Source organism: Myotis yumanensis, unplaced genomic scaffold, assembly GCF_028538775.1.
Source record: "Myotis yumanensis isolate MYYU_CA2020_CCGP unplaced genomic scaffold, mMyoYum1.0.hap1 SCAF_9, whole genome shotgun sequence".
NCBI classification, from domain to species: Eukaryota; Metazoa; Chordata; class Mammalia; order Chiroptera; family Vespertilionidae; genus Myotis; species Myotis yumanensis.
Genome location: NW_027223760.1, coordinates 18,614,584 through 18,636,134, shown reverse-complemented (window position 1 = coordinate 18,636,134; position 21,551 = coordinate 18,614,584). Strand labels below are relative to the sequence as shown.

Genomic DNA, 21,551 nt, shown 5'->3' with positions numbered 1-21,551 from the left:
TTTGCTTTGAAATTATGTATGTTTAAGAATTTATTATATAGTCTTTTCAAAATTTAGGCAATACTTTTTTCATTATTTATAAAAATTAGCCTGCAGTTTTAAAATGTAAATAATTTATAATACTGAAGTGGTCCTACTTCAGAAAAAGACATTTAAATTATATATTATGATTATAATAATTATGTTAAATTATATTCTTTTAATGTTATTTAAACTTTATTTTCAGGTCCTAATCTACCCATGGCAACAGTTGACATTAAAAATCCAGAAATCACAACCAATAGATTTTATGGTCCACAAGTCAGCAACATCTCCCATACCAAAGAAAAGAAAAAAGGAAAAGCTAAAAAGAAGAGATTAACCAAGGCAGATATTGGAACACCAAGCAATTTCCAGTAAGACAGTTCTTTTGTTGCTTTTACCTTGATTTTTTATTTAGTCATTAGGACTCTAGGTTTTTAACTTGTTATAAAATTTTCTTTTGATAGAACCCTTACATTTATCACTTGCATACCTTTTAGTTACAGATTTTGCTGGAGTTTTCTGTTTCTTTGTTTGTTTTTTAAGCTGACTTTCTGTGAATCTTATAGTTTATTTTACTTTTTCATTCATTAGAAAAAAATTAGGTAAAGTTTCTTTAATTGTTGGACATAAAGATGATTTCTCACTTTTCGCAATAAAAAATGGTATTTGGCAATTCCTTAGAGGCATTGTCCTAATCTATTTGCGGTGCAATAACAGAATACCATAGACTGGGTGGCTTATAAACAACAGAAATTTATTTCTTACAGTTTTGGAGACTGGAAAGTTCAAGATAAGGCACAGGCAACATTTGGTGTCTGGTGACATCCCACTTCCTGGTTCATAGATAGCGGTTTTCTTGTTGTGTCCTCACATGTTAGGAAAGGGTAAAGGAGCTCTCTGGGGCCTTTTTTTTTAAGGGCACTAATCCCATTCATGGCTTAATCACTTCCTAAAATTCTCGCTTCTAGATACTACCACATTGGGGATTGGGTTTTAACATCTATGAATTTTCAGGAGGCACAAATAGTCTGTAGCAGGCATTATTTTATTAGCTCATTACAAAATTCCTTTCCTCTCATGTATATAAATAAAAGCCTAAGTAACCGGTCGCTCTGACATGCACTGACCACCAGGGGACAAATGCTCAACGCACAGGATCAGGCTCCCTCCTGTCTGGATCAGGCCTGCGGGGATTGGGCCGAAACTGGCTATTCGACATCCTCCAAGGGGACCTAGATTGCAAGAGGATGCAGGCCAGGCCTCTAGTATATATATAATGCTTGTATTAATATTCTCGTTTGACCATTAAGGAAATGAATGTTCAGAAAGATTGTGCAAAAATGTTAAGACTCATTTAGTAGCAGAGCCTGGGCTAGAATCCTCTTCTGCCTACTTCTGTAGTTTTTCCCTGAATATCGTTATATCTATGAGAACTGTTAGTTAAGGCCAATAATTCAGTGGGTAGATTGGATTTCATATATATCTTGGTGTTAATGCCCTTTGTGTATTTTTTCCCCTATCTTCTACTTTAGGCACATTGGACATGTTGGTTGGGATCCAAATACTGGCTTTGATGTAAGTGTCTTTTCAAGCCATAAACATTACTCAAACTATGTGGGAATATTATGGCCTATATTTGGATTTTTGTTTTTATTATTTATTTTTGTGAATTTTAGTGTTTATTTGAATGTGCTGTGTTTATGTACACATCACCAGATTTGAAATCATAGTATTGTTCTGTAATTCATGGCTAAGTCTCTAAAGAGAAAATTTTTGTATACCTTGACTTTATTTTACTGTATAAGTAAAATCCTTATGTTTTGAAAGCAAAGAGAAGAAAATTATTTCTGCTCAATAATTATTTCAGGGAAATAAATATATGCCAAATTATTGGAAAGTACTGTAATCAAGTTCTGAATATTCAGTTGGTTGTTTTTTTTAAAATATATTTTATTAATTTTTCACAGAGAGGAAGGGAGAGAGATAGAGAGTTAGAAACATCGATGAGAGAGAAACATCGATAAGCTGCCTCCTGCACACCTCCTACTGGGGATGTGCCCGCAACCCAGGTACATACATGCCCTTGACCGGAATCGAACCCGGGACCCTTCAGTCCGCAGGCTGACGCTCTATCCACTGAGCCAAACTGGTTTCGGCATTCAGTTGTTGAATGATATAGGTCTTTTCATTCTATTATTTTTGGCAATTTCATCATTCATTAATTTATAGCACTGTGAGCAAGATAGGTAAAACTTCAGGCAAAAAAAAAAAAAAGGTGTTTAATATTTTATCTCTACTTTGGTTATCTAAGTGATAGGTATTTCACATTTGACAGTCAGGATTTGTAAAAATTAATTTGAAAAATATTTCTGATTGAGGTTAAAAATCCTTTTGGTTGTTTTGTTAAAGCTACAATGTTAACTCCATAAGTGTTGAATGCCTTTTTGTGTTGGACACTGCACAGGATGCTTGCGGTTCTCAAATTTGCAAGTTGATTTGTATTTTTTTGTGGTTATAACTAAATCTTATTTAGGATAATGTAGTATAGGTGAGCATTAAATATGTCTGAATCATGAATGGGAAAATATAAAGATATAGTCTGTCTCTGGCCTCAGAAATTTTATAGTCTAGTGTGGAAACAGATATGTAAACAGGTATTCAGTCATAATTATTGTGGAAACACAATGCTAGTTCCACTGAAACTAGTATGATGCTAATTTATCTATAATACAAAACTATTAATTTAAAAAATCTAACTGACATTCCCTGTTTTTGAAGGCAAGGAACAAAAAAGAGATGGAGATAAAATATAAAATCAATTCTTTTAAAAATATATATATATATATTGATTTCAAAAAGGAAGGCAGAGAGAAAAAGAAATAGAAACATCATTGATCTGCCTCCTCGACGCCCTCTACTGGAGATGGAGCCTGTGACCTTCTGGTTCATAGGTCAGTGCTCAACCACTGAGCCACACCAGACAGGCTAAAATCAATTCTTTTTGTATTTTTTTAAATAAGAAAGTTTATTTAGCATATAAACAATATAACCATATTAAAAGTTTATGAACTTAAAATAATTTCATAAATAGTACAGATGAGAATTAAATATTATGCTTGTTTTTAAAAATTGGGATAGATTTTATTAGTTATTTTATCTGTTATAGCTGAATAATTTGGATCCAGAATTGAAGAATCTTTTTGATATGTGTGGAATCTCAGAGGCACAACTTAAAGACAGAGAAACATCAAAAGTCATATATGACTTTATTGAAAAAACAGGAGGTGTTGAAGCTGTTAAAAATGAACTACGAAGGCAAGGTAACTTTTATTTCTATTTAGGAATCCTGGTCTATTTGTTCTTTTGAATCTTTAGGTTAATTTCTTGAAAGACAACTACACACATTAATGTGAACCTTCCTTAAGCAAATATTTGAGTTTATTCATAACTAGTTTGGCCCAGTGTACTATGTTTTACATTATTTTGGTATAACAAAAAAATTTGACAAAGTTTTGCTTATTATAAAGATGTCTTATATTAAATTATGAAAATCATACAGAATCTTCTGGCTATTCTATTTTAGAATAAAAATATGTGATTATCTAATATTTTACTTAACTTAGAAGCCGTTAAAGTTGTTTTTATTACAATACAGAACTATTAATTTAAATACAATCACTACCTAATCAATAAATTGTAAGGAAATTCAGGATATAAATAACAAAAATATTTGTATTTTTAAATACAAACTTTTTTCTTAAAAGGTATAAAATTTGTCTTTTGATACCTGAATGCACAAATAATTTGCAACCTTTTAAGATCAAAGCACCTTGTATTTTAGTTGTATCTTAATAATTATCACAATAAAATGCAAAGACAGTAACTCTAAATTTTCCAGTATGGCAATCATTTCTTTACTACCTTATTTATTTGGTGCCGCTTTTCTTCTTTGTTTTTGCATACTCATAATAAAGTTTAGCAAAGTGAAAGCTCTAGTTAATCAAACTATTCTTCTGAAGAATTTACCTGTCATTTTAACTTAGGTGTTTGACTTACCTGAATTTTTAACCAGTGATGTTCATTTAATCTTTCATTCGTTCATTCATTCATTCATATATTCAGTAAATATTATACCACCACTATTCTCAGGATACTAAAATATAAAGATATAGTCTGTCTTTGGCCTCAGAAATTTTATAGTCTAGTGTGGAAACAGATATGTAAACAGGTATTCAGTCAAAATGACTATTGTGGAAACACAATGCTAGTTTCACTGAAACTAGTATGCTAATTTATCTTACATTGTTAAATAATTACATTTCCAGTTTCTGTAGAGTTTTAATAAAACATTGTGAGCCACTGTACCATTGTTATAAATGCTCCCAGAGTACGTCAGGGTTACTATCAGTGTACAGATGATGGGAAGTCTTGAGGACCCTTGTGTGTTCCTTGACTCTTTTTATTCACTGTTACCACAGACCCCTCATCTTATACCACCAAATGGTTCTCAGGGTCTCTGAGCTCTCCAAATTTATAAGTATAAAGTATTGTTTACATTTATCAGACCACCCGTACTACAACCCTTTCACCTGAATTCCTGTAACTAAGAATTTACTATATTAACTTGATTGGGTTTGTTTGTGTTTTTAAACTTTATTACTGCTTGTAATTTTAGCTGATTTTAAAACATTAAAGTAAGCAAGGCTTTCCGTCAATTAAATGACCTAAAACAAACAAAAAAAGACACAGGTATTAAAAAAAAAAAAAAAACTCTTGGGAACAGAGTTATTTATTATCATATTCAAGAACCTAATTTCTAGTGTAGAACCTTTTTGACACCAAAAAGTGGTTTTTATAGAAGATAAATTTTTTTTAAAGGAAGAATAAATTGATATTTATTTTTATTAAGGAGATATTTTCTAAGCTGAGCAAATAATGATTTTAGAAGTATGAAAAAATTAGAGAGGGAAAAGTTTATGAGTTTTTCTGTAAAAATCTATTGAATCAAATGTCTTAAAACTTAATTTTGTAAAATTATTTAATCAGGATTATAAAAATACTAGACTTGTGATTTCCAGTTTATCTTTCTTTGTGTTTATGTGCAATTGTCTGAAATCCATTAACTCGTAATAATCTTCTCTGTAGGTCCACCACAATGGAGTGGTATGTATGTGGGATGTTATTTGATCGAGTGCACTAAATTATGCATGCTGTGGTGTGTTTATTTTCAGAGAAGCTAGAGTTCATTTACCTTGCCATCAAATCTAACATCCAGTGAGGTCTTTTGCCCTCTACTCAAACTAATGTTTTGGGCATATAGATGTTTAAAGTAAAAAGAAAATTTATTTCTATATGAGTCAGAGCTCATATTTTGTCCACAATTTAGATAACTTTATTGAAATTCTGTGGATTTTTTTTTAATCCTGTTTCCACAGCACCACTGTTGTTTTTATTACTTATTAGAGGTCTGATGCACGAGATTCATGCAAGGGGCTCAGCCCTCGCAGTCCCAGCTTCGTCCAGAAGGTTGTCCAGACTGTCATTCTGGTGTTCGGTCTAATTAGCAAATTAGCTCTTTATTATATAGGATTATACTTACTTTTAGTCATTGCTTTTTATACTTGGCATTATTTAATATCCTATGTAAAGCATACTTACATTTTTACATTTGTGGCAAGGAGGGAGGACTAAACATAAACTCACACTTAGTTCTACTTAGTTCTGTAATTGCCTACTCAGAGTTGTCAGTATTCTCATACGTTTTAATTTGTGGTTAATAACATTTTTCTGAGTGCATGAGAGCAGTTCTTTAATGTTTTCCTGAGTTCTATAATACTGCATTTAAGTATGATAAATATCTAGAGAATTATCTACTAATTACTCTTAATATGAATATTTTTCTGAAACTGTGGGGAGCCGGCACGGCCATGGCATACTCAGCCCCGGGGTGCCTTATGTGCCATGCCAGCTCAGCCTGGTTCAGTGACCCTGAGTGCGGGGGGCGGGGGGGGGGGGGGGGGCGGTGGTGAAAGGATTGAGAAAAGACAGACAAGAGAATGAAAGCTGGGTCTCGGTGGGATGCTGCTCCCTGATGAGGAGACAGCGCCAGCGCCCACAAGCCATGTCTTTATTTTATACCAGATGCCACGAGGCAAAGTAGGGGCGTGATCAAGTTGTTTACAGCATTCTCGTGAGTTTCACCCTCACTCAACTACATGCACCTGAACCTCTAGCACACAGGCACGTGGGGCCACGTGTTTGGACCATAGGTTCAAGCTTACAACCATAGCTGTTGGCTATAATTGTGCTGGGAGGGCCCTGCCCTCCAGCTGGGACTTGCACGTGGCAACAAGAGGACCCTGTCCTTTCATTGGTCCGAGGCTTGAACTTGGCCAAAACACTGTAGCCACACCCCACAGAAACAGTATATTGACCTTCCTTAATAATGTACCATCAAGATAAGGTTTTTTTCTGTAAATATTAAAATTTTTTTCCTTTTGACTAAGCTTTGATAATAATAGTTTTCATTTGATCTAAGAAATTTGTCATTCTCAGTCTAGTGTTTGTGATGACTCTTAGAGTTTTAGAAATTTGTAGGCCATCAGACTTTCTCATAGTGTTATTGTGTGGTATCTGCTTAACAGACATTTTTGTGCATATAAACCTAACTAACATTGGGCCAAGAATCAAATGTGAATTTAATTACTTAACTCACATTTATACCTTGGGATGTGGCATGTTGTTTTCCTCACAAATATATAGACATTCCCATTATTTTCAAGTTAATAAAAATGCTGACCTTGTGCTATACCCAAAACTGGATGCGGCTGACCTTTTTTCACTATAAATTAAGGCTTCTTCCCTGAGCAATGATTTAGTGTCTATTTGAATGGGTATTAGCTGGATCTCAAATTATTATAATAAATGTACTTACTACAAGTTCTCTCTACTGAAGAAATTTACCATTTTACATATAAAAGATTATGGATGGAAATTCCTCAGTGAAACTATGAGAAATGGTTGACTAATACCTTGTATGGTAGAATAGAGTGGGTCCTTTTCTTCTTGATTAATAAACAACTAAAACATAAAAGTGCCAGTCTAGACAAATATCATTAGTATCCTATCTAATAATAGACAAACATGGTAATTGGCAGTACCTTTGCCATGACTCCCATTGGCTAATCAGCAAGATATGCAAATTAACCCAACCAAGATGGCGGCTGGCAGCCAAGCAGCTGAAGCGAGCAGGAGGCTTGCTTGCTCCAGTGATGGAGGAAACTAAGGTTCCCCGCCTGCCACGGCCTGGCTCTGAGCTCCGAAAGCAACAAAGTTTCAATTATAGAAGCTAAACAAACCCCAGATACCTGCTTTCAGCAGACCGTGGCCTCAGAGCTGGAGTAAGCAGGAGCCTGGCTCTCAGCTCTAGTGACAGCAACAAAGTTTCAATTATAGAAGCTAAATAAATCCCAGATTAAAAAAAAGAAAAAAAGGAGAGGCTGGTAGCTTCAGTCGCCGGTCAGCCTGAAAACGGCCCTCAGTCCCTCACTCAGACTGGCCAGGCACTCCAGCGGGGACCCCCACCCTAAAGGGGGTGTGGCCAGCCTGAAAACAGCCATCAGCCCCTCACCCAGGCTGGCCAGGCACCCCAGCGGGACCCCCACCCTGATCCGGGACACCCTTCAGGGCAAACCAGCCGGCCCCCACCCGTGCACCAGGCCTCTATCCTATATAGTAAAAGGGTAATATGCAAACTGACCCTAACAGCAGAAAGACTGGGAATGACTGGTCACTATGACACACACTGACCACCAGGGGGCAGACGCTCAATGCAGGAGCTCCCCTCTGGTGGTCAGTGAGCTCCCACATGGAGGAGCGCTGCTCAGCCACAAGCCAGGCTGATGGCTGCCAGTACAGCAGTGGTGGTGGGAGCCTCTCCTGCCTCCTCAGCAGCGCTAAGGATGTCTGACTGCAGCTTAGGTCTGCTCCCCGCTGGCAAGTGGACATCCCCCGAGGGCTGTCGGGCTGCCAGAGGGATGTCTGATTGCCATCCTGGCCCAATCCCCCGGGGAGCAGGCCTAAGCCAGCAAGTGGTCACCCCCGAGGGGTCCTAGGCTGCGAAAGGGCACAGGCTGGGCTGAGGTACCCCCTACCCCTGAGTGCACAAATGTTTGTGCACCGGGCCTCTAGTTTGAAATAAAAATCTTAAATTGGTTAAAATGAAATCTTTGTATCTGCTTGAAGGATTATATGTATTGGCTTATTCAGGGAGTATACATAATACATACATAGCATGTATTCTCTTGGTTTCGCCCTTTTATACAAAATATGTTAGGTCTCCTTGCTTTGGATCTGGTCAGAAAATTGAGCATATCTTAGTTCTGCAGCCCTTATGCCTTGAGTGCAAATCATAGGAGCCTACATCTGTGTTGGCCTACATCTAAGTAGGATAACACTCCTATTTTCAGCTGTATATTATTTTTAGTTATAAAAGTTTGTATGCCAGGTGACAATACCCTTGTGTAGATTGGCCTTTCTGCATATTTCATCCAATATTTATGATTATATTTGATAGCATATTTTTAATACTTTGTTTCCCATGAATGTTCCAAATTAAACTGGAAGATGTCATTTCATTTCCTTTGAAGTGAGTCTTTTTTCTCTTTGGTACCTTTGCATTATTGTTATCTGTAATTAAAGTAGGTAATTGTATTCTTGTAAATCAAGCATGTCAAACTCAAAGGCTAACACGAGCCAAATAAACAAGATTTAAGTTTATGTGGGCCGCAAAAAAAACAAAAGTTGTAATTTTCATAGAAACATAAGTTTATTTCGATAGAGACATGCTGAATACAAAGGGCTTAAATAAATGAGTAATCATTAAGATAAAATAATAGAACATTTTAATAAAAATTAATATTTTTCTTGAACATTAACAGACACTGAATAACTGCACAAATTTAAATAAGCATAACACAAATAAACCTATTTTTCTTGTTCTCCAAAAGCGAAATATTTCTTGTTGTGCACACCAAACAAGTCAGTACGAGACTAATGACATGGCAATTGGCTGCTAAAATATTTGCTGCTGGTATTAGTGGAGAGAAATGGTGCGCCTGCATGTAAGGCACGTAAGGGAAATGAATGCAACACGATTAAAGTAATCAGTCATTAGCGAACGTTGTAGTTCGTTATTAATAATTATGTATAACAGGATATTGTAAAAATTAAGTTACAAATTGTTATCAAAACGTTTCTTACATACCATTATATTGGCTGGGCTGCAAGTTTGACATGCTTGGTGTAAATTATAGAAGTATCCAGCAATTATATATTAAAATTTGTGTCAATAAATATAAATAGCTATTATGAATTCTAGGATTTCTCTACTCCTAAAAATAGTTAATTTTTGTATTAACTTTTAAAAGTGAGTGGAGAAAAAATGTTCGTTATTATATAAATATGTGTATACTGTTGGTAAAATCATATCTCTAGAAATGTCATAAATTTATACTTTGAATTGATTAATCTATTCTATTTTATATTTTCACTTCATATAATAAGAGTAAAAATATTACTTCCAGAATAATGTTAATATTTTATTAATAGCTTTTATTTTGTATCATGTAGAAATTTTCAAGTTAATTTGTTCATAGTTCTTGCCTCCTGAATAAGTAATTGAACATTTCAGCCGAGCAGCCAACCTCCGTAAGGCCATCACTAGAATCACTGACCATCTTTTAGAAAATACAGGACATTATATATGTTTTATATTATTATAGTATATTGGATTATTCATTATTTTATATTATATACAATCTATTTATGTATTGCTATGTAGTCTTTATATGGGGTGTCCCAAAGAAATGTATGCACACACAGTGTTTATTAAAATACATTTTGCTTTCAAAATTGAGCTATCAGCTATTAAAAGGATATATACATTTTTGGGTGACCCAAAATAGAAAATATAGGACATAAGTGCAATTGTAAGTTAGATAGCAAAGGTTTACATTTTAAAAGAAAAAGCATTATATTTGGGTTCAGCTCAGATTACACTGAATGAATTCTAATGTTAGGCTACATTAACTATATAATTCTGAATGTGAATTGATTTTATAAAACAACTAAATATATACTTGATTCTTTAAAGAGAGAAAGTATCCATTAATTTTTATTAAAATGTAAAATAATACTATTGACAAATATTTAATTCTGTTGTTTATTTTGTTACTATATTTTAAAAAATGTTTATTGCCTTTCAGAAGTGGTACTGGTTCCTAAAAACTACATTTTACTGTTTTAGCTAATATTTTTTTAAGAAATAACAGGAAGGTGATCTTTAAGTTGCATATTCCTAAATAGAATTGTAAGATATCATCTGTGGTCAGATATCTTTATAATATAAAAAACAAAGATGAGTGCTTTTTCTGTCTTACATAATTTTTTAAATATATGTTAAAATAAGTGACTTTCTCACTGACGTTTATGGGGGCAAAACATGATTTCTTTTTTTGTTTTTCTTTCAGCACCACCACCTCCCCCACCATCGAGGGGAGGGCCTCCCCCACCTCCCCCCCCTCCACATAGCTCAGGCCCTCCTCCCCCTCCTGCCAGAGGAAGAGGCGCTCCTCCTCCACCACCTTCAAGAGCTCCCACAGCTGCACCTCCACCACCACCTCCGTCCAGGCCAGGTGTAGGAGTCCCCCCACCGCCGCCAAATAGGATGTATCCTCCGCCACCTCCAGCCCTTCCCTCCTCAGCACCGTCAGGGCCTCCACCACCTCCTCCGCCTCTGTCTGTGGCAGGGTCAGCAGCACCACCCCCACCGCCTCCACCGCCGCCACCACCCGGGCCACCACCTCCCCCTGGCCTCCCTTCTGATGGTGACCATCAAATTCCAAATCCTTCAGGAAACAAAGCAGCTCTTTTAGATCAAATTAGAGAGGGTGCTCAGCTAAAAAAAGTGGAACAGAACAGTCGACCGGTGTCTTGCTCTGGGAGGGATGCACTTTTAGACCAGATCCGACAGGGTATTCAACTGAAATCTGTAAGTAATCTGTTCTTTTCATATTAGACTACCTATCATTATGGATTTTTAAAGTAATTTGTAAGGCATCCTTGAAAAGTATTTTTTAATTTTTTTCTCTTGGTATTCATTTTTTAAACTATGAATTTCTGATATTTTTATATATCATAAAATGCATAAATTATACCTATACTTCTGTAACTGGTACTTCTATATCTAAATATCACCCCAGAAAGTTCTCTCATGTCTCTTCCCAGTTAGTCTTCCTCCTCAAATGAATCACTGATTTGGTGTCTGTGACCAATGATGAGTTTTTCTTATTCTAGAACTTCATATAAATGGAAATTTACAGTATGTTTACAGTTCATTTTTTTAGACTCTACTTTTAAATAAAAGGTACTTTAGAGAAAAATCTTTACTAAAGTATGGAGAAGTAAAATAGCCCTACTTCAAATCAATTTTGATTTACCTAGGTAAATTCAAATCACTAACTTTGTGAAAACAAAAACATACTAAAGTTTCTGTATCTATAAATTTAGTTGAATATTGAATCATACTCCACAGAAAATTGAAAGAGTTCTAATAGACTTTTCTGACATGATAGCAGGTAATTTTGAATTCTCTGAATTGAATGAGGTGATCATTTTATTTTCTAGAGCAGAGATTTGGCAAACTTTTTCCTTTAAAGGACCAGATAGTAAATATTTTAGGCTTGTAGGCCATATGGCAGAGGTGGGCAAACTTTTTGACTCGAGGGCCACAATGGGTTCTTAAACTGGACCGGAGGGCCGGAACAAAAGCATGGATGGAGTGTTTGTGTGAACTAATATAAATTCAAAGTGAACATCATTACATAAAAGGGTACGGTCTTTTTTTTTTTTAGTTTTATTCATTTCAAACGGGGTCCGCGGGCCGTAGTTTGCCCACGGCTGCTATGTGGTCTCTGTCACGACTACTCAGCTCTGCTATTGAACCACAAAAGAGGCAGCCAGACACGTATACTACAAAACAGCCACCAACAGTACATAAATGAGAAGGCATGATTGTGTTCTGTAAAACTCATGGACACTGAAAGTTGCTTTCATATCATTTCAAATGTCACAAATACTCTTGATTTTCTTTCAACCATTTAAAAATGTAAATGTTGTTCTTAGCTTTAAAATTATACAAAAACAGAAGACAGGCTAGATTTGTCTCATGGACAATAGCTTGCTGACCTCTGCCTATATTCAGAACTTCCTTCTGTGTCTATACGTGTAATCTCTCAGGGCTGGTAATTGATGTAGAATTTTCTATGCAGTAAGTGGCGATGAAAGAAGGAGATTTTAACTGAAGATTATTTTGGAATGTAGAAAATTATGGTAACTTTCTCAAAAGAGAATGATGTATAGGGAACATACTGATTGAATGAAACATTAGCATATCACAGCTTTAAGAAACTTCTGATTTCTAAAATATATCTGGGTCTTCTGTTGCTAATACTTATATCAGCTTGTGAGGAACCATCTCTGCTCCCTCTTCCCATTTAGTTCAGACTAAAGGTTCCTCAGGAGCAATTTAAGAACTTTGAATAGTTGTTAGTGGGGAGAATTAGTGTCAAAATGACCACAGCCCAGGTGAATAGCAGGTTTTATGTAATAGGGTCCTTTCTGATTTTACCTTGTAACCTATGCTAGTTCCTGTGTCATTCTCACTCCCATCTCCTACTCCTAACCTTCTATTTCCTCTCATCTTTACAACCAGCTTTTGTTTTTTTCACTCATTTAGTGAAAGTAAGGTGTTGATTTTTATGTACAATTGTGTCCTCTTCTTAATTAACAGCTGGTGAGTTATATTTCCTAATTTCTTCCCCCATCTACTTTTTCCATCACCACCACCAAAAAAACCCCACAACCCTATAAATTGTTCTCTAAATTTCTTTTTAGAAAGACATGTTTTTTTTCTAAATATAGAATAGTAGGCTATTTTTATACTAAATGATCACTTTCCTTTTGATTGTATTTGGAGCATTTTCTGTTTTAAAAAAATTTTATTGATTGATTTTTAGAGACAGAGAGGAAGGGAGCAAGAGATGGAGGGAGCAAAAGAAACATTGATTTGTTATCCCACCTATTTATGCATTCATTGGTTGCTTCTTGTATGTGCCCTGACCAGAGATCAAACCCACAACCTTTATGTATTGAAACGATGCTCTAGCCAACTGGAGCTACCTAGGCAAGGCAGGAGTATTTTGTGAAGTGCATAATCAGTGAATTATTGGCATGTTATACATGTGATTTGAGTCCATAATTTTACTTCATTTAAAAAAAAATAACCAATCTGTGGTTGAGATTTCTCTGGCTATGTTTCTTTAAATATTCTATATAAATCATCAATTTGGTATGTGAATATGATTAATATAAAACCACAGATTTAATTAAAATGTTGGCAGGAAGTGTATAGGTATTTATTTACATACATTTTGAATTCTGTGTTCATAGTACCTCAGAGAGCATCATGTCCAAGAAAGTGCTTTAAAAACAGTGTTTATGACAGTGCTGTGCTCCTGTACTGTTCTCTGCTTTGTGTTATCAAATTGCTCAAAGGAAGTCAGAATGATTCTCCTTGCTACTGTTATGTTTCTTGTAGCACCTTGTTCTACAATTCAGAGTTCTGAAACTATTTGTTATTTTTTTCATTTGTTTTTCTTCTATACCAGAAATACTTAATATACAGTCTCTGAAAACCTAAATACTAATGAATGAGTCTCTATCTTGTGGGGAACTAATTTGAATATTTTTTCTTTATTTTTTCCCCATTACCCTTTATCCCCCTACACTCTGCCACCTCTATCCACCCCCTCGCCTTGCAATCACCACACTATTGTTCGTGTCCATAAGGTCTTTCTCTTTTTTTCCCTTTGTTTTGTTTAATCCCTCCCCCTCCCTGCAGAGCTGTCAGCCTGCTCTCTGTTTATGAGATTGCCTCTATTTTGCTTGTTAGTTCAGTTTGTTCATTAGATTCTACATGCGATTGAAATCATATGGTACTTGTCTTTCTCTGGCTTATTTCACTTAGCATAAAATTGTCCAAGTCCACCCATGCTATTGTAATGGGTAAAATTTTCTTTTTTTTTTGGCCAAGTAATATTCCATTACGTAAATGTACCAGAGCTGTTACCCAGTCATCTCTTGATGGATACTTAGGCAGCTTCCAGATCTTGGCTGTTGTAGATAACAATGCAGCGAATATTGGGGTGCATATATTCTTTCAAATTAGTGTTTCGGGTTTCTTTGGATAACTTTCCAGAAGTGGAATCACTGGGTTATAAGCAGTTCCATTTTTAATTTTTGAGGTAACTCCATACCGCTTTCCATAGTGGCTGCACCAGTCCCAACAACAGTGCACGGGGATTCAACATATCCTCACTGGTACTTGTTTGTTCATTTATTGAAAGCCATTCTGACTGATATGAGATGATATCTCATTGTGATTTTAATTTGCATTTCTCTGATGATTAGTGACGTTGCGCATCTTTTCATATGTCTACTGGCCATTTGTATGTCCTCTTTGCAGACGTGTCCATTCAGAACTTTGCCTATTTTTAATTGGATTGCTTGTTATGTTGAGTTTTATAAGTTATTTGTAAGATCTACTAGAGGCCTGATGCACAAAGATTCGTGCACGAATAGGCCTTCCTTCCCCTGGCTGCCGGCACTGCCTTTGCTCCGGCCCAGAGCCGCCTTCTGCCTACGTGCACTGCCCAGATGCCCGGAGTGACTGGGGTGGGGCGGAATGCATGTGTCATCGCCATCTTTGTTGGGTCAATTTGCATATTCTCTCCTTATTGGCTGTGGGCACCAATCTTTGTTGCAAAGTGATGGTCAATTTGCATATTGTCTTTATTAGATAGGATAAGATCTATCAGGAAATATGTTCTCCCATTCAGTGGGTTGTCTCTTCATTTTGTTGATGGTTTCCTTTGCTTTGCAAAAACTTTTTAGTTTGATATAGTCCCATTTGTTAATTTTTCCTTTTGTTTCCCATGTCCAAGGAGTTGTATCAGAAAAAATATTGCTACAAGAAATGTCTGAGATTTTTACTATGTTTTCTTCTAGGATTTTTACAGTTTTTAGTCTAACATTTTAAGTCTTTAATCCATTTTGAGTTTATTCTTGTGTGTTATAAGAAGGTGGTATAGTTTCCTTTTTTTTTTTTTTTGCACATATCTGTCCAATTTCCCCAACACCACTTATTGAATAAACATCTTTAAACCACTGTATATGTTTTTGCCTCCTTTGTCAAATATTGACAGTAAAGGAGTGGGTTTATTTCAGTGCTCTCTATTCTGTGCCATTGATCTATATGTCTGTTTTTATGCCAGTACCATGCAGTTTTGATTGCTATGGCATTGTAGTATAGTTTGATAATAGGTAGTGTGATTCCTCCAACTTTGTTCTTCTTTATTGATAGCTATTGCTAGTCAGGTCTTTTGTGGTTTCATATAAATTTTTGAAATATTTCTTCTAGTTTTGTTGAACATGTCATTGGTATCTTGATAGGAATTGTGTTGAATCTATAGATTGCTTTGGGTAGTATGGACATTTTAATGATGTTAATTCTTCTTATCCATGAACATTGTATATCATTCCATTTATTTGTATCTTCTTCAGTTCTTAATTCAGTGTCTTATAATTTTTCGAGTACAGGTCTTTTACATCCTTGATTAAAATTATTCCTAGGTATTTTATTTTTTTTGAAGCAATTGTGAATGGAATTGTTATTTTAGTTTCCCTTTCTGATAGTTCATTATTGGTGTATAAAAGTGCAACTGACTTACTTATTTTGTATCCTGCTAGTTTACTGAATTCATTTATCAGTTCTAGTAGGTTTTTGGTGGATATCTTTAGGGTTATCTGTATACAGTATCATGTCATTGGCAAATAGTAAGTTTTACTTCTTCCTTTTTTATTTGGATGCCTTTTATTTCTTCTTGTCTGATTGCTGTGGGTAAGACTTCCAGTACTATCTATATATATAAAAGCCTAAGTGACCAGAACGACTGGTTGACTAGTCGCTATGATGCGCACTGACCACCAGGGAAGATGCTCAATGCAGGAGCTGCTCCCTAGTGGTCAGTGTGCTCCAACGGCCAGCCAACCTCCCCCGTCCCTCCCCCCCAGCCAGCAAACCTCCCATGGTCCCTCCCCCTTGCTGGCCTGGCCCTAGCCAGCAGCCAGCAGGCCCCAAGGCCCCAGCTGGCCCAACCCCAATCGGGACTGGGCGAGGTGGCTCCAATAGGCCCTGATCGCTGGCCAGGCCTAGGGACCCCATCCATGCAATAATTTTGTGCACCACGCCTCTAGTGTTGAATAAGACTGGTGAAAGCATACGTTCCCTATCTTGTTCCTGATTTCAAGGGGAAACTTGTAGTTTTTGCCCATTTTGTATGATGTTGGCTGTGACTTGGTTATATATGGCCTTTATTACATTGAGGTATGTTTCCTCTATTCCCACTTTGCTGAGAGTTTTTATCATAAATAGATGCTAGATTTTATCAAATGTTTTTTCTATATCTATTGATATGATTATGTAGTTTTTATCCTTCATTTTGTTTATGTTGTGTATCACGTTTATTGATTTTTGAATATTGTACCAACCTTGCATCCCCAAAATAAATCCCACTTGATCATGGTATAGGGTCTTTTTAATATATTGCTGGGTTTGGTTACTAATATTTGTTGAGAATTTTAGCTTCTGTGTTTATCAGGGATATTGGCTTATAATTTTCTTCTTTTGCAGTGTCTTTATCTGGTTTTCGAATTAGGATAATGCTGGCCTTGTAAAATGAGCTTGGGAATCTTCCCTTCTCTTAAATATTTGGAATAGTTTTAGAAGGCTAAGTGTTAGTTCTTCTCTGAATATTTGATAAAATTCGCCTGTGAAGCCATCCAGGATGTTCAGAGCTTTTGTTTATTGCGAGTTTTTTTGTTTTTTTTTAATTACTGCTTTGATTTCACTAGTTGTAATCTGTGTATACAGATTCTCTGATTCTTCCTGATTTAGTTTTGAAGATTATATGTTTCTAAGAATTCATCATATTTTCCAGATTGTCCAATTTGTTGGCATATAGTTGTTCATAATATTTTATTACAGTCCTTTGTGTTTCTTTGGTGTCAGTTGTTACCTCTCTTAATTTCTGATTTCTGGTTTCATATCATTATGATCAGAGAGGATGCTTGACATGTTTTCAGTCTTCTTTTTTTGTCTTCTTATATCAATTAAATTCATTTAATCTAGTGTGTTATTTAAGACCAGCATCTTCTTATTTATTGTCTTTCTGGAAGACCTATCCATTGATACCAATTAATGTTAAAATCCCCTAATATGACTGTATTACTGTCAATCTCTCCCTTAATAGCCATCAAGATTTGCTTTATATATTTAGGTGCTCCTTTGTTGGGTACAAAATGTTTACAAGGTTTATATCTTGTTGGATTGCTCCCTTTATCATTATGTAGTGTCCTTCTTTGTCTCTTAAAGTCTATTTTATTAGATAGAAGTATTGCTATCCCAGCTTTTATGTCTTTCCACTTTTAACTATGTTCCTGTTTATTTGTTTCTCCTCTCCCCCCCCCCCCCCCCTTTAATAATTTTTGTAATACTGATTTGGTGGTGGTAACTCCTTTGGCTTTTTCTTGTCTGGAAAGCTCTTTATTTCTCCTTCAATTTTAAATGATAGCCTTGCTGGGTAAAGTAGCCTAGGTTGTATTTACTTGCTTTTCATTACTTTGAATATTTCATGCCAATCTCTTCTGGCTGGAAATATTTCTGTTGAGAAATCAGCTGACAGTCTTAAGGGAGGGTTCCATGTAGGTAACTAACTGCCTTTATCTTGCAACTTTTAAGATTCTTTGTCTTTAACCTTTGCCATTTTAATTATGATCTGTCTTGATGTGGGCCTTTTTTGAGTCCATCTTTTTCAGGACTCTACTTCCTGGACTATGTGACCAGGTTAGATAAGTTTTCTGTCATTATTTCTTCAAATAGGTTCTCATTTTCTTGCTCTCTTTTCCTTCTGGTACCCGTATTATGTTGTTACACTTCATGCTGTCCCAAGGTCCCTTAAACTTTCCTCATTTTTCTAAATTCTTTTTTTTCTATTTGCTGCTCAGATTGGGTCTTTTTTTGACCTTGTTGTCCAATTTGCTGATTCGATCCTCTGCTTCATCCCACCTGCTGTTTATTCCTTCCAATGTATTCTTTATTTCACATATTGCATTCTTAATTTCTGACTGCTTCCTTTTTTATGGTTTCTGTGTCGTTTTTCATACTTTTGAGCATCCTTATAATTATTGCTTTGAACTGTGTATCTGATAAATTGCTTGCCTCCACTTCATTTAGCTCTTCTGGAGTATTCTCTTATTCTTTCATTTGGAGCTTGTGTTTTTTTCTTCCCACTTTGGCTGCGTTTTTGTATTTGTTTCTATGTATTAGGTAGCTCTGCTATGCCTCCCAGTCTTGGTAGGATGTCCTTATTTAGTAGGTGTCTTGTGGGACCCAGCAGCACAGTCTCCCTGATCCCCTGAGGTGATTGATTGCTCTAGAAATGTCCCTTGTGCATTTTATATGCCCCCCCCCACCCATTGTAATTGAGACTTAATTGCTGTTGGCTTGTTCATGAACTCAATCCTCACACTGACTGACTGTGAGGCTCAACCACCAACACAGCATGCAAGCTGCTGTATAGTTTATAAAATGATGTTCCATTTTAGTTTCATCAGCTACAACTTTGTGTATTGGAATAAACAGAAATAACCCAGCTGCAAGGGCAAGTGTTTTTCAAGAAAGAACTTGATTGTTATTCTAAAATTGGAATTACATTGAATGGCTTATACATTAAGAAGGAGCAGAAATATGTCTTCAATAATTTTTTTAAGGTAGTAGCTTATTTCTTTTTAATTGAGTTAATCCTGTCCTGGGCGTGGTTTGTATTTTTATTTGTTTTTCTTTTAAAATAAGAACTGATTCTAAGAAAGTAAAACTTTTTAGAGACAAAATTTTTGCAAAGGATTTATTACTGAATTTTGCTAACTTTCTTTTCCAAGGTATCTGATGGCCAAGAGTCTACACCACCAACACCTGCACCCACTTCAGGAATTGTGGGGGCCTTAATGGAAGTGATGCAGAAAAGGAGCAAAGCCATTCATTCTTCAGGTACATTTGCATGTGTACATGTATATTTAATAAATTTGAATGCTTGAGTTCTATTTTTTGTTTGTTTGTTTTATGACTCAGTCTTTGCTAGATTTTCCCTGCTATTGAATAACTTATTGTTATGGATTCCAGGGAGTATTTTAAAAGTTGTCTGTCACTGCAACTAGTCTCTCTAAAGCTTAATGGATGTCAGAACACCACAGCCATAACTATAACTTGGAAGAACTACTTTGGAAAAATGGCAATTTTGCTTTCTATACTGGGTAATTCTGACAGAATTCCTGGCAAACAACCTCTAAACAGCCTTGAGATTCCTGGATCTTGTTCTTAACATTCCTGTGACATAAAGAATTTAGGAAGTTTTCCTGATTTGTGAGAGTTTAAACTAAGAAATTAGATAATTTCACTGTTCCTGGAGTTTGCGAAAGAATCCTAGTGTGTGTTTTTCTTTTCCTTTTTTGTCATTTCCTTAATAGGTTTATATGAATAAACTACTACCAGTCCTGAGCTTATTAATATTAATATTAATAAATATTGTAAATAAATATTGCTTTTTAAAAAGAGCAAGCATATGGGTTTTGCTGATATAGGAGTTGAGGTTTAGCTTCCCCAGCATGATCAGATCTTTGTGCTTATTAAATCTATATTAACTCTCAATGGACCTCAATTTTCTTGTTCCATGGAGAGAATTCATAAATCCTATGACTGATGTGAAGATTAATTAAAATAAGATCCTTGAGCAACATTTGTTTTCCTTAAATTGGCATAATATTTCCATAATGTGTTACAAAGATAGGCTAATTCAGTCCACAAATATTTATTGTGGAATAATTATAAAATAAAAAAACAACAAAGATTCATGTTTTCATTCTAGTGAGAGAAAGACAATAAATAAAATAGAAAAAAACATAACATGTTAAATTATGGTGTATATATACATATATATGTATAAACTATGGAGAAGAGGGAGATACAGCGAGTTATATGCTATGGGAGGCAGTTTATTTTGCAATAGGGTGATGAGGCCTAGCTGAGGTGACAATTGAGAAAATACTAGAAGGAGTTCAGGGAGTGAACCATGTAGAAAACTGGCAAAGTGTGCTCAGGTGTCAGCCAGTACAAAGTCCCTGCAGTTGAGAAACAACAAAGGAGTCAGTATGACTAGAGCAAGGGTGGGAGGGGAAGAACACTGAGGAATGAAATAAGGTAGTAGGGGGCCAGTAGTAAGACTTTGGAGGCCGTGAATGTGATGGATGGTTCTTAACAGAGGAGTGGCAGTGATCCAAGGAAAAGACGATAGATGTTTTAATCAGGTTGCTAGCATTAGTGAGAAGTAGTTGGACCTTGCTCATATTTAGAATGTGAAGATCTCTGGTTTTGCTGATGGATTGAAAGTGAGGTTTGAAAAAAATCCCAAGTTTTGACCTGAAAACTGAAAGGGTGAAATTTTCATTAACAGAGTGAGCAAAGATTTAGTGGAAGCAGCAGATTTGACAGGAAAGATTAGGAGTTTGGTTTTATACATATTAAATTTGAGATACTTATTTAAAAAGCAACTGTTGATATCAGTAGGCTTTTGGTTATCTGGGATTCAGGGGAGAGGTCTGGACTTTTAGTACAAATTTGCATGTCATTAAGATATACAAGGTATTTAAAGTTATGGAATTGGATGAGATCAGCAAAGAAGTGGAAGTAAATAGAGACGGTCTCTAAGGTCTGGGCCTGGAGAATGTGGTATATTAGAAGCCAGATGAAGAAATTTTTGGCCCTGGCTAGTGTGGCTCAGTTGGTTGGAGTGTCGTCTTGTGGCAGGTTGATTCCCATTTGAATGCTTATAGGAGGCAACTGGTCAATGTTTCTCTCTTTCTCCCTCTCCCTCTCTATTAGAGAGAGAGAGAGAGAGAGAGAGAGAGAGAGAGAGAGAGAGAGAGAGAGAATGGTTTTGAAGGAGGATAGGCTAATCATTTGCGTCAAATGTGTCTGATAGGTCAATAAATTAGGAATAGGGAGTGAAGCTCTACCTCTGGCAGTGGTAGGTCGTTGGTGACCTGGAAGGAGCAGGGTCTGTGGATTCAAGAAAGAATAGGAAGGTAGAAAGGGAGACTGGGTTTTGGAACTGGCTGCTCTGTTTCTTTTATGGCTTAGTGTGGATGAGATTCCTGCCTGTCACTGCAATCAGTAGCTTAGCAGTATAGTATGCTGATTGCAATTTTACAGCCTTTCCTTTAAAGATAATTATTAAAAAGATAATGTTTTTCTAGACTTGTTTCTCTGAATGTTTATTTAGAAAACTTTCATCTGC

The 21,551-nt window shown here is 35.9% G+C and overlaps 1 protein-coding gene across 3 annotated transcripts in view; it reads left to right on the top strand.

Moving 5' to 3' along the window:
- WASL (WASP like actin nucleation promoting factor) overlaps positions 1-21,551 on the top strand; it is an 87,149-nt gene that overhangs the window by 57,882 nt on the left and 7,716 nt on the right. For 2 of the 3 annotated variants that reach the window (XM_070423830.1, XM_070423829.1), the window contains exons 6-11: positions 227-395; positions 1,557-1,599; positions 3,191-3,344; positions 5,170-5,187; positions 10,554-11,074; positions 19,141-19,249. In XM_070423830.1, the coding sequence (XP_070279931.1) occupies positions 227-395; positions 1,557-1,599; positions 3,191-3,344; positions 5,170-5,187; positions 10,554-11,074; positions 19,141-19,249 (1,014 nt within the window). The remainder of the gene's footprint in view (positions 1-226; positions 396-1,556; positions 1,600-3,190; positions 3,345-5,169; positions 5,188-10,553; positions 11,075-19,140; positions 19,250-21,551) is intronic. The other variant, XM_070423831.1, reaches the window with a different exon arrangement.